This window comes from Chiloscyllium punctatum, chromosome 2, assembly GCF_047496795.1.
Source record: "Chiloscyllium punctatum isolate Juve2018m chromosome 2, sChiPun1.3, whole genome shotgun sequence".
NCBI lineage: Eukaryota > Metazoa > Chordata > Chondrichthyes > Orectolobiformes > Hemiscylliidae > Chiloscyllium > Chiloscyllium punctatum.
In genome coordinates this window covers 16,090,671-16,104,434 of record NC_092740.1, presented here as the reverse complement: position 1 = coordinate 16,104,434, position 13,764 = coordinate 16,090,671, and the positions used below count along the sequence as shown (strand labels likewise).

At 42.2% G+C, this 13,764-nt stretch overlaps 1 protein-coding gene across 2 annotated transcripts in view; it reads right to left on the bottom strand.

Annotated features, from left to right (window-relative positions):
• Window positions 1–2,193: 2,193 nt before the first annotated feature.
• The window catches only part of rgs12b (regulator of G protein signaling 12b), a 275,051-nt gene continuing 263,480 nt past the window's right edge, over window positions 2,194–13,764 (bottom strand). For both annotated transcript variants that reach the window (XM_072594296.1, XM_072594306.1), the window contains one exon: window positions 2,194–11,898. In XM_072594296.1, the coding sequence (XP_072450397.1) occupies window positions 11,540–11,898 (359 nt within the window). In that variant the 3' untranslated portion in view covers window positions 2,194–11,539. The remainder of the gene's footprint in view (window positions 11,899–13,764) is intronic.

The following is a 13,764-nucleotide window of genomic DNA, read 5'->3' as shown; positions in this document are numbered from 1 at the left end:
CTCCCAGTGCAGATTGAAACTTTGATATAACAGACCTCACTGGTTAACCAGAACCGTGGCTCTGAAATCCTTTTCTCAAGTCATTTCCAGTAAGCAACTGTTCAAATGTTTAACAATTGTTGTTGAGCGATTTACGTGACGTTTTACCCAGAAGCAAAATTCTCAGGACAGGTTGATTAGAAAATATCAGAACAGTTGGAGGGAAAAAGAAATTGGCAAAACAACAGCGTGAAGCGAGCAAACAAGAAGGATTGCAATGTGATTAATGGCATCCAGTCATTCATGGTACGTCAACCGGAGGTCAGCTTTCTGAGTTTATGACAAGAAATGAGGTGAACATTTTCCAGTATGTTCTAACTAGCGGAAATCTGCAGTATGAATTCACACATTGGGAGCCAGGATAATCACACATAGCATGGCCAGACAGATAGGAAGAAGCATCCCCGTGTGCACGTCCTGCCAACTTCCTTTGAAACAATGCGTGCGAATTCTTGAAAACAAAACGAGTGCTTGAGAGTCGAAGGACAATGGACTCCAGTGCACTTAGTTTAGGGAGGGGTTCTCACTTCTGATTTCTGCTCTGCTGGAACTGCACCCTGAAATCACTCAGCTAAGGAGGAGGACACTCAGCCCATTGTGACACTTCTAGACCCTTGAAAAGAGCTTTCCAGTTAGTTCCACTCCTTTCCCACAGACCTGTAAGTGTTTTTCAAATATTCATTAATTTGCTTTTTGAAGATTATTGGTGTATGTTCTTCCAGATTGCCCATCTCTGTTTAAAGAATTCATTTCTTTACAGCTTATTTTGCCTCATATTTGTGATACAGTGTCAATGATCAACTACTCTTCGTCAAAATCCCTCATAATTGCATTTATTCTGCATACCCACTGTTGCTGATCTTTGTCGGTTTCCAAGTGTTTGGATTTCTAACTCACTCTCTGGCCTGAAGAATTAGAATTAAGCGCAGGAGTATAGTGAAAAGTGTACAATGATGCCTCACACGGTGCCAATTTAGGTACAAATCTTTGTTACAAAAAGAGGAATAAATAGAAAAGCAGTTTCACTACCTTATCGTGATTCATAGCATAGGTTAAAAATAAGATAAACGTTAGTCAGATAAACAGATGACAACTAAACATTACATTGCAGTAGGTCAGCACAGGGGCTTCCACACGTGGTCTGACCAGCCTCGCAAGCTGCTGACCACCTGCACCAGTCCCCGGTCCAACAACCACCCTCCCTCTGCTCCATGCCTCCGGCCTGCTCCACTCCGGCTCTCAGCCACTCTGCTCCATGCTTCCAGGCCACTCAGCTGTTTGCAGTATTGTAAAGTATCTACCTGTTAGTGATTTTTGAGAAAAAATCCACCTGCTTAATAAGCATATATCTTGTTCATTTTCCTTTAGCTTGAAGAAGAATGTCCTCTGTCTCTGCATGGTTTGACATTTGGTTGCTGGGTAAGGTCATTCACACTTGCCTTACCGCCTGGGGGAATGAGAATCAACATTTCAGGCATAAGCCCTTCATCAGGAATTGTGGGGGGAAAGGGAGCTGAGAGATAAATAGGAGGGTGGTGATAGGGTGAGGAGGCTGGGAAGGTGATGGGTAGATGCAGGTGAGAATGATGGTGATAGGTTGGAGGGAAGGGTGGAGCGGATAGGTGGGAAGGAAGATGGACAGGTAAAGAGGGCAGTGCCGAGTTGGAGGGTTGGATCTGGGATGAAGTAGGGGGATGGGAGATGAGGAAACTGGTGTAGTTGATGTTGATGTTGATGGTGTGTGGTTGGAGAGTCCCAAGGCGGAAGATGAGGCATTCTTCCTCCAGATATCGGGTGGCTTGGATTTCTGATGGCTGAAGGACCCTCAGGAAAAGACCAAGTGGAGCCTGGCCAAATTCTAGTGTGGTGATACACAATCACACAAAGTTAAGTTAAAGCATAAGATAGTTTGCAGTGTTTATCATTAGTTTATATTTTATTGTTCTAATATTAATTGTGTCAAATAAATGAGTATTACCGTGTATCATTATTAAAAGTCAATTCACAGTTCTTTGGCTGAATATAAGAATTTAAACACACTGTGTGGCAGGCACAACAATACCTATACTGTTGTGTAACCTTGTATGTTTTGGAATCCAAGACATGAAAAATATTACTGTTCCAAGGGGCTCATAAACAAAGAGAAGCAGGTCATTCAGCTAAGTTAAATTTAATACAAAACAAAACATCATGGAAAACAATAAGGAGGTGAAACTTCATACAAGTAGAGTCCTGTTAAGCTATTCAGTAAGGAGGAAACACTCCTTAAATCTTGTTTTTTGCTACTGAACAATTCATCTTATAATGGTATCACAGAAAGGAAGCTATTGTGGTTCACAGTCTAATACACCACGTGTCGTGACATGAGTTAAAATGATGAAGCAGCTGAGGGTTCAGTAGTTCAGTTTCGAAGTAGTTGGCAGGATTTAATCAATATCTAAAATGTTCACATAAAGTGTCAGCAAAAAGTGACCAAATCCATCTTGTGCAGAATAAAACATTTTTGCCTGTCCCATTTCTACCTAGATGATGCAAATTAAGCTAAAGCACAAAATAAGAATGTTTCTCAAAGCCTATGTGCAATGATTCTGCCTCCACACAGACTCCCAAGATAGAAAGCTTGCAACGGTGGTTTGGAATTTAGTTCCTTCTGTGGCAGACTCCATAATCTAATACTTGAGTCATGTATCTCCACTGTCTTCCAAGAATACTGTTAATAATTTCGAGCCACTTTTCTCTTATGAGTGGAGTTAACAGGCATAAACCTGTCAATGGAAGTAGGGGATGGGTTTGGCTTCTTACTCAGCAAGACTCAGTCTCTTGGAACTACAGAACTTGAATGTCACAAGATGGAGAGACATGCTTTTCATTTGGCACTCATCAGGGCAAATGCAAAAATGCCATATTTCAAACAATCACAACAATTTATACCACAGAGAAAACAGAACACTTTGCTTGGCAAATCAGCCCTAGCTGTCCATCTCCTGGTAAGTGTAAATAAGACTGCACTTGCTAAATAATCATGAGTGCACTAATAGCTATGTTAACAACCAATTTGAGATTATCATAATGTTTGCATTTATGTTTCATACAAGGAACATACAGCCATATACAGGGTCTTGTTCTCTTCAAAACAAAAGCAATCTACTCAAGCTTGCACCTTTTTAGAATTAGTTGGGAACTTGGAATCACCTCAACCAACCCTTTTCTCCCACAGTACAATTGTTGCGATTGTGTGAAATTTGACATTCTTGCATTTGTCCTGATGAGTACAAGATGAAAAGTTTCAGCAAAATGTCTTGTTTTTCAACAATCAGCTGAAATGTTTCATCACATTCTCGCCTTCCTCAGTGGTAAGTGTGCTGCCAAGAAACAGAGTGGTGAGAGTTAAAAAATAATAAAGTCTCCCTGACTGGATTAGTGAGGGGTGACATATCACACCATTATTAGGGCCAAACATTATGCAATAAGTATAGTGACAGCTCTCAGCTACAAACTAAGCAACTGGCCCTAAACCACAAAGTTTAAGTTTATAATGAAGCCGGATTCAGAATTGTTTGAATCTGAAATCCAGTAGATTATTTCAAGGCATGGGAGCATGCCATTGGGCACATCTAGTTCCACTCCACCAAGCAATGTAACAGTTGGAATATCCACTGACACTAGTTTTTTTTTAGATTTTTAGATTAGATTTTCTACAGATAGTTGTAGAAGGATCAAAACTGCCAACATTGTAAGTCATTTATGGATTTCAAACAATTCTACAGCTGAAGCATCACCCAAATATTGGTCTGGAATTCACCGTCCCTCCCCTGCATGAACTTCTTGGGTTTCGTGAAAGTGGGTGTAACCCAGTAGAATGGTAAGGAAAGAAGGGTGAGGGTGGTGTGCCCATTATCCAGCATTTTCCCTGACTATGAACACAACCTGCAGCAAAGAGGAGGCAGAGATGTAGTGGTAATGTCACTGGGGTACTAATCAAGATCTCCATGGGAATGTTCTGAGGACATGGGTTCAAATCCCTCCATGGCATATGTTGACACTTGAATTCAATAAAATCTGAAATAATGAGCTGGCCTAATGGCAGCATGTAAACATTTCTGATTATTATTTTAAAAAATCTGGTTCACTGACGCCTTTTATGGAAGGTATCTACCATCCTTACTTGGTCTGGCCTACATGTGACTCCATACCCTCAGCAACGTGGTTGATTCTTAACTCCTCTTTGGACAATTTGGGATGGGCAATAAATGTTGACGTAGCCAGTGACACCCACAACCCATTAATAAATAAACAAAAAACAGACCCTGTCCTGCCCTGACCAGCCCTTGCTGGAATCTGCCTGATTGACACAGGAGGATCTAACTCTTCTGGCTGCGAAAGGCAGCATCCTACCACTGCATCCTGTCAGCTGGGTGTATTTTCAGGCAATGGCCAGATCTACAGGTAGTGCTGCTGAGAGACTGAAGAATTGCTGCATCTCCCACTGGTTGGCAATTTCTTGGGGTTGGCGGGCCATGAGGGTGGGACAAATTAGTTTCCAGAAAAGCCTAAAATGTAGCTAAGGGGTCTTCCCAAAAAGCCATGAAAGGTTTGTACCAGGTGTTCTGATGATGCCTATGTTACTGACCATTTACTGTTTACATATTACACATGTATATATAAGTGGTAGCGCTACATTATAGTATTTCAGCAACTCTAAGTCAAACACATTTTTCCAGCAGACTTTCTATGAATTAGTAACATAATTATCATGACCATTAAAATCATTACAAACACATGTGGATCTTTTTGCACTTGTTTTCTTGAACAGCATTTTGTCTCAATCTACAAATATTTTCCAGGATTCAACAAAAATAGAGATCAATAATTTACACCATCATTCTGTGTATTGCACTGTAAGAGGCTCCTTGAAGATTATTAAAAAAGACAACATATAAAGTACAGAGTGGATTTCCCTTCATTTGAGTTGAAAATGTGAATGTTAATCTTTGGGTTATTTATGAGACGGAAGCTCATCTCAATGTTTATAATAACTATATTAAATAAAACATAGTAAAAGGGCTATACACCTTGCTGAATAGCTCTTTTAATGTCATAGTGTTTCCACCACCATTATATTCACAGTATGTTTTTCTTGCATTTTTTAAGATCTGGAACACAGCCTAGCTGCTGGAACTAGCCTACCCCTTTGAAGTGACTGATCAAATACTTTCCATGAGAACCTGGGCATAACTGTATGTGTCTTGAAATTTCGGAAGCTCATTAAAGGTTCGCAACTACTGAGAGATCAGAAAGAACTCAAATGAAATAAATGCCTGACATTCTTTCTGCTTTAAGCTTTTTTTTATATCTGTGGCGCCTGACAAAAAACTTGGGAAAGAAAAAGTGAAACAGAATTTACATCTAACCCATATATTCTCAAGGTATCCAGAAGAATATCCCAGCCAATTAAGTACTTTGAAGAACAGTCCCTGTCATTTTATAGCAAATGTCGGCACCATTTGCTTGCAACAAGGTCCAAAAAAACAGTGATGAAATTATTCACATCATTAATCTACCTTCAAATAGCAGATGAGTTTTAAAGGCTCATGACAACAAATTTCCTTGAGGAAATTCCCTCCCTCAATCCGTGTAAATTCAGTTGATATGCCAGTCGAACATAAGGCTGCTGTCAATCCTTCATCAAAGTTACACTGGCCGGTCGGGCCTCCACAAAAATTCAAGGCATATAGCTCATTACCAGTGAACAGACAAAAAAAGGCTACTTACAGAGAACCTGCTGAAGTACACAAATATAACTGATATAACAACATACAGCAAAAGCAGCCAATGTCCCCCTTTGAGGGAACTATCCATTAGTTCCATTCCGCTGCTCTTTCTTGATAGTCCTGAAAAACATTTCCCCTTAAAGGATTTCCTTAATTTCTTTTTGAAAGTTACTGTTGAGTGTGCTTACACCACCCTTTCAAGTAACGCATTCCAAATCAAGACAACTCGCTGCTGAAAGAATTTATTTTATCATTTATCCTCTGACTCTGTCATCACCAGTGTGAAAAAATGTGGTGCTGGAAAAGCACAGCAGGTCAGGCAGCATCCAAGAAGCAGAAGAGTCAACGATTCGGGCATAAGCCCTTCATGCTGTGCTTTTCCAGCGCCACACTTTTTGACTCTGACTCTTCAGCACCTACAGTCCTCACTTTCTCCTCCTTTCACCACCACCCCATCCCACCATGAAAATCTTGAGTCATACTTTAAAATAAGATAGGATCATAAAACCATAAATCATAAATTAATTAGAAATAACTTCAGCATAAGAGCAGAGATGCAGATGTTCAAAGTATTCTAAGCTGTTGGAAGTTATCACAAAAGGTGGGTATAAATGGCTTTTTCTCAACATATTAAGAAACTGGGTACAGGGAACCTGTTAAAAAAAAACTACCCAACCATCCAGGGCAAGATGGTGATGTAGAGGAGATAGTAGTTATCCAGAGGTTGAAGTTATTTCTCTCGGGACATAAGTTCAAATTCCATTATGACAGCTAGTAGAGTTTAGCTTGAATGAATAAACCCAGAATTGAAAATTAATGTCACTAATCATGACCATGAAACTATCTTCGATTGTCATAGAAATCCATCTGGGTCACTAATGCCCTTTGAGTCTGTGCCTTCTGGAATACCAGCAATGTGATTTGCTCTTAACTGCCTTCTGAAATGGCCATTCAGTACAAGGGCAAATAAGGACGGGCAATAAGGTTGGTTTAATTTGATATGATTTGATTTTGTGTTGTCACGTGCCTAAATATAGTGAAAAGTTCTGTTTTGCATGCAGTACAGGCAGACTATAGCATAAAGATCATAGTGCTCATATCCCATGAAAAAATGAAGAAACAAAGTCACAAATGAAAAGCACTGCCCATGGGTCAGTGTGTGTACTGCTATTGTCACTGAGGAACTTGATAGGAATGAACTTACAGGCAGCAATTAATGTTCCCTCAGGAGGAACACATCACACCACAGCTAATATTCAAACAGCAGAAGGTGGGAAACATGCTATGTAGGCAAATGGTCACCCTCCCTACAGGCATTCCTGAGGACGGGCCAGGACTTGTCCCTTATGCCAGCAGCAAGGAAGATGTTCCCCTACCCTTTACATCAACTCCTCATGTCCTCTACTCTTAACTCCATCGCTGAGACCTCCTCTGATTGGTCCTGTCAACCTACCTCTTCTTTACAGTTCTGGGGTGACCCTCCTCATCCACAGGACTACTTCAGTACTGACAGTGATTGGTCAGCACTTGCTGAGCTCAGAACAGCCAGCCCACGCCAGCAGCATCAAATAGACTCTGATGTAGTCAAAAATCTTAACAGCTGCTACCAGACTTCCTTGGCTGCATTTTTTCACAAAAGCTTATAAAGTTCTTAGGATTAAGACAGGGTAAACACAGGAAGGATGTTCCTAATGATCAGGGAGTCCAGAACTATGACTCAAGGTTATAGGGATAAATCATTCAGGCCTAAGATGAGGAGAAATTTATTCACCTAATGAGTGGTGAGCCACAGAAAATGTTTCAGCGTTGAGGGTTATGGGAATTGGCCATGCTAAATTGCCCCAGTATAGTCTAGCGATGTGCAGATTAGGTGGACTACCAAGGTGGGATGCTCTTCGGAGGTTGGGTGCATGACCTCTTTCTGCACTGGAGGGATTCTATGATTCTAAAATAGTGAATGTTTCCAGGAGGAGTTAGATGTAGTTCTTTTGATCTAAAGGGATTAAAGGGGACAGGGAGAGAGTGGGAACAGGGCACTGAAATGGATGGTTGGCTTTGGCCATACTAAATGACAGAGCAGGCTCGAAAGTGTCAAATGACCGACATGTCCTCCTATTTTTTATGCTTCTACACTTAATTAAAAATACAGAGGTCTCACCCCTGGAGGGAAAGCTTGCGGCAACCCTGAGTCACTTCTTTGGAAAGGTCTGCCAAATTAATTGCTGCATAGGCATTTAACTGGACAACAATGGGCCTTTCCAGGAACAATGATGCTGGTGATGGAAGACCCATCCAACAAGAGCTGCCAGTAGGACACTATCTGAGGCCCATTATTGTGGCTGGACTCCATGTTATAGGAGGAATTGCCAGGGATTGGGGGTCAACAGCAATGCAAGGTATGGACTCTCAGTGTACCTCACTCTCACCCTCCCTTTCCCAATGTTGGGTACTTTGATTGGACACTGAGTGTTTTTGTACAATGTTGGATACACAAGTCCAATAGTGGCACTGGCCTGAGTTTGCTGGTTGTGCTACCCATGTAGCCAGCAGTCCCCTCACCTCACTAACCACTAGTTTAACCAGCAGTGTCAGGAGGGGACTCTTAAGTGGAAACTAGTCACCCAATGATCAGGATCGAATCCTAGAGGGGCTTATAGAAATGGCTATGTGGTGTTGTCACCATCACTCTAGCTGGCGGACAGCCCATTGTTGTAATCTCTCTGCCATTTTTTTAATGACCATAATGAATCATCATAGACTTCCTGCAGTGTGGAAACAGGCCATTTGGCCCAAAGAGTCCACACTGACCCTCCAAAGAGTATCCTACTCAGATGCACTCCTCTACCCTATTATTCAATATTTCCCCTGACTAATGCACCTAGTCTACACATCCCTGAACACTATGGGTAATTTAGCATTGCTAATTCACCTACCCTGCACATCTCTGGACTGTGGGAGGAAACCAGAACACCCACACAGACACAGGGAGAACCCACACAGGGACCCTCTGCGGCCGTTCCCCTCAAGAACAAGTATACCATTTTGGATACTTGTGGGGGGGACGACTTACCAGGGGTAAGCAATGGGGTTCAGGCCTCTGGCATGGAGCCTGTCCCCATTGCTCAGAAGGGAAGGGTGGAGAAGCGCAGAGCAATAGTTATTGGGGACTCGATAGTTCGGGGCACAGATAGGCGGTTTTGTGGGGGCGAGAGAGACTCACGTTTGGTATGTTGCCTCCCAGGTGCAAGGGTACGTGACATCTCTGATTGTGTTTTCCGGTCCTTAAGGAGGAGGGGGAGCAGCCCAAAGTCGTGGTCCACATTGGCACCAACGACATAGGTAGGAGGAGGGCTGAGGATGTTAGGCAGGCTTTAAGGGAGTTAGGTTGGAAGCTCAGAGTTAGAACAAACAGAGTGGTTGTCTCTGGTTTGTTACCCGTGCCACGTGATAGAGAGCCATTTGAGGTAGTTTGGGCTGAGGTTAGGAATAGGAAAGGTGAGGTCACCCTGTTAGGAGTTTTCTACAGGCCTCCTAATAGTCCGAGAGACGTAGAAGAAAGGATTGCGAGGATGATTCATGAGAAGAGTGAAAGTAATAGGGTGGTTGTTATGGGGGACTTTAACTTTCCTGATATTGACTGGGAAAGCTATAGCTCAAGTTCGTTAGATGGGTCGGTGTTTGTCCAATGTGTGCAGGAGGGTTTCCTGACACAATATGTAGACAGGCCAACAAGAGGTGAGGCCATACTGGATTTGGTTCTGGGTAATGAACCAGGCCAGGTGTTAGAATTGGAGGTAGGCTACTGCAAAAAATACGGAGGTATGGCATTGAGGGTGAGTTGGAGGTTTGGATTAGGAATTGGCTGGCTGGAAGAAGACAGAGGGTAGTAGTTGATGGTAAAGGTTCATCTTGGAGTGCAGTTACTAGCGGTGTTCTGCAAGGATCTGTTTTGGGACCATTGCTGTTTGTCATTTTTATAAATGACCTGGAGGAGGGGCTAGAAGGTTGGGTGAGCAAGTTTGCGGATGATACGAAAGTCGGTGGAGTTGTTGACAGTGAGGAAGGATGTGTCAGGTTACAGAGGGATATAGATAAGCTGCAGAGCTGGGCAGAAAGGTGGCAAATGGAGTTCAATGTGGGTAAGTGTGAGGTGATTCACTTTGGTAAGAGTAACAAAAAGATGGGGTACTGGGCTAATGGTCGGATACTTGGTAGTGTGGATGAGCAGAGGGATCTTGGTGTCCATGTACACAGATCTCTGAAAGTTGCCACCCAGATAAATAGTGCGGTGAAGAAGGCATATGGCGTACTGGCTTTTATTGGTAGAGGAATTGAGTTCCGGTGTCCTGAGGTCATGTTGCAGTTGTATAAGACTCTGGTGCGGCTGCATCTGGAGTATTGTGTGCAGATTTGGTCGCCATACTATCGGAAGAATGTGGAGGCACTGGAACGGGTGCAGAGGAGGTTTACCAGGATGTTGCCTGGTATGGTAGGAAGATCGTATGAGGAAAGGCTGAGGCACTTGGGGCTGTTTTCATTGGAGAAAAGAAGATTTAGGGGTGACTTTATAGAGGTGTACAAGATGATTAGGGGTTTAGATAGGGTTGACCATGAGAACCATTTTCCACATATGGAGTCAGCTATTACGAGGGGGCATAGCTTTAAATTAAGGGGTGGTAGGTATAGGACAGATGTTAGGGATAGATTCTTTACTCAGCGAGTCGTGAGTTCATGGAATGCCCTGCCAGTAGCAGTGGTGGACTCTCCCTCTTTATGGGCATTTAAATGGGCATTGGATAGGCATATGGAGGATAGTGGGCTAGGATCGGCGCAACATCGAGGGCCAAAGGGCCTGTACTGCACTGTATTTTTCTATTTTTATTTTCTTTTTTTCCACACATACAGTTGCCTGAGGCTGAAATCGAACCCGGGTCTCTGGTACTATGATGCAGCAGTGTTAACCACTGAGCCACCGTGCCCATAAACATTACAGCAATACATGTTTTGTGATATTACCCTCATGCCACCACCTTCTCCCCTTATTAGGGCCATTGGAAGGAAAGGTTGACAGAAACATAGGAGGTGAGAACAGCGGTGAAAATGGCTGACAGATATAATGGAGTGGATGGAATTGATCCATGTGGAATGTGTAACAACAGCACACAATGTGCAAATCCATGACAATCAACTTCGGGGAAGAGGATAACAACACAAGGGAATGAATTAACTCCTGCCTGTCCATCTGCCTAGCTATCATGTATATATCTATAGCCGCATTCATCTTTCCAGTTATGTAACTTAGGCTGTTACCTTGAGTGAGGATATGTCACCAGAACATATTCAAAAGAAGTAGCATTAGCTAGATTACTTCAGTGATCTTGAAGTAATCTTGTTATCCCATCGAAAAACCTGACTGCTTAGTGTAAACAGGTTGCTACTGAAAAAAATGCTAACACTTCACTTCTCTCAACAACCAGAATAAAATTCTAGAATCGATGCTATTAATTTAACATCATTGCCCCTTACCTCTCCAAATTGTGGATTTTAAAGTTAGTGAATTTTTGTTCAATGTTGCTCAACTAATGCAGAAGATACAGGATTGAGGATAACTAAATTGTGCACATTATTTCATTTTTAGCAATAAATCACTGCCTTAAATCACAATTTTCCAAATATTACTTCAAACCAACATTTTGTGACCCTTCTTAAGGAAAATGCATGACCAACATTCAGACAAAAGTAGCCTTATGTTGTATCTCTGACGTCTTACTCTTGCCACTCTTCGCTGTTATCAGTGATGGCAACTCTGACATCCGATAAACTCCAGTGCGCATTCTCCCTTGGCAACCTTTCAGTTCAGAAATGTAGCCTTCAAAACTCAGGTTCCCATCTGACTCTTCAGTTGCCGTCCTAGTATTTTCTGATTTCACTCCATCGATGTCAATAATCTTGTTTACAGGAAGTGTTACATGGGAGTGGTTGGCACCAGCAGCCAGAGCAGTCCTGTTTACACTTGTTGGGGTGTTCGGATTCTGTCCAAAGCAAGCAGGCTTCTTCCAAGCAACTTTTCCCCTTTCATTCATGGAACCTTTAAAGGAGTAAGAAAAACAGGCACATTAAGATAATTACAAATACAGGGCTTAAATACCAATGTACTGGCTTTTATTAATCAAATGTGTGCTTTCTATGAAGACATGAAATGAATAGCTCTTGTTCATTATTAACAAGTTGCAACATATCAGAAATATCACTAAACTGTGTTGAGAATTTCGTATCAGAATTTTTAGCAAATGGTGCTTAGAGTGGATACTCACTGGAATGTTGAAGGCTGATGGGTGACCTTATAGAAATTTATAAAATCATGAGGGGCATGGATTGGATGAATAGACAAGGTCTTTTTCCCAGGGTAGGGAAGTCCAAAACTAGAAGGCCCAGGTTTAAGGTGAGAGGGGAAAGATTTAAAAAGGACCTGAAGGATAACTTTTTCATGCAGTGAGTGGTGTGAGTACGGAATGAACTGCCGAGAAAGTGGTGAAGGCTGGTACAATTACAATATTCAAAGGCATTGGATGAATAGAAAGAGTTTGGAGGGAGGTGGGCAAAATGCTGGCAAATGGGACTTGGTCAGATTGGGATGCCTGGTCAGCGCAGATGAGTTGGACCGAAGGGTCTGTTTCTGTGCCGTGTGAATCTATGACTCATACAACTAGTAGCTTATGCAGGCCATTCAGCCCCATTAGTGTGTTCCACCATTCAGCAACATTACAGCTGAGCTGGTTGTGGCCTCAACTCCACATTCTCATCTACAACTCCCATGTTATTCTGGAAAGAGGCACCTTCAACTGTGCAGCACATGGAAGTATCAGTCTAGATTTCTGATTGATTGATTTATTGTTGTCACATGTACCAAGATACAGTGAAAAGTGTTATTTTGCATGTTATACAGGCAGACCTTATTGTACAAAATGCATCAGGGAGCAGAACAGAGTGCAGAATACAATATTATAGCCAGAGAAGGTGCAGAGAGAGATCAACATTAACAGAGAGATGTCCCTTCAAAAGACTAAAACAATGGGGAAGAAGCTGTCTTCTGGCTGACTGAAGAAGGTGGAAGAGACTATAACCGGGGTGAGAGGGGTCTTTGATTATGTTGGTTGCTTTGCCGAGGCAGCAGGAAGTATAGATGGAGTTAGTGGATAGGAGTCTGATGTGTGTGTTCATGACTCTCTGTGGTTGCTTGCAGTCTTGGGAAGAGCAAGATGCCATACCAAACTGAAGCATCCAGATAGGATGCTTTCAATGGTGCAGCTACAAAAATTGGTAAGAGTCCTCAGTGGGAGTAAGTGAGGACTGCAGATGCTGGAGATCAGAGTCGAGACTGTGTTGCTGGGAAAGCACAGCAGGTCAGGCAGCATCCGAGGAACAGGAGAACCAACGTTTTGGGCATAAGCCCTTCATCAGGAGTTCTGATGATTCCTTATGAAGGGTTTATGCCCAAAACGCCAATTCTCCTGCTCCTCAGATGCTGCCTGTAGAGTCCTACAGTGGCACATGAACTCACACCCTTCCATCTCAGAGGTGAGAATGCTATCAACTGAACCACAGCTAATATGAGATGCTGATGTGAATGATTTGAAATTGGATCCTTTTCTAACTAGCATGTAGAAATATTGATGTGATAGCTGAAGTATGTGTCTGAGCATGTTTTTACAGACTAAAAGTAAATAACCCTTGTGTTCTGTAGTCACATCCCTGCTATATCCCAAAGTACTTCAATTAATTATTATTGATGTCTTGTCATTAATGCTATGTAAATAAAATCAGCATCTAGTATCTGTGCATCAAGATCCTGCAAATGGCAATTAACAAAAAAAACACTTAATTAATGAGACATGTCATTCACTGCTTCAGGTTTTGTAGCTGCTGTCTCATGTCACATTTTGACCAAAAGCAG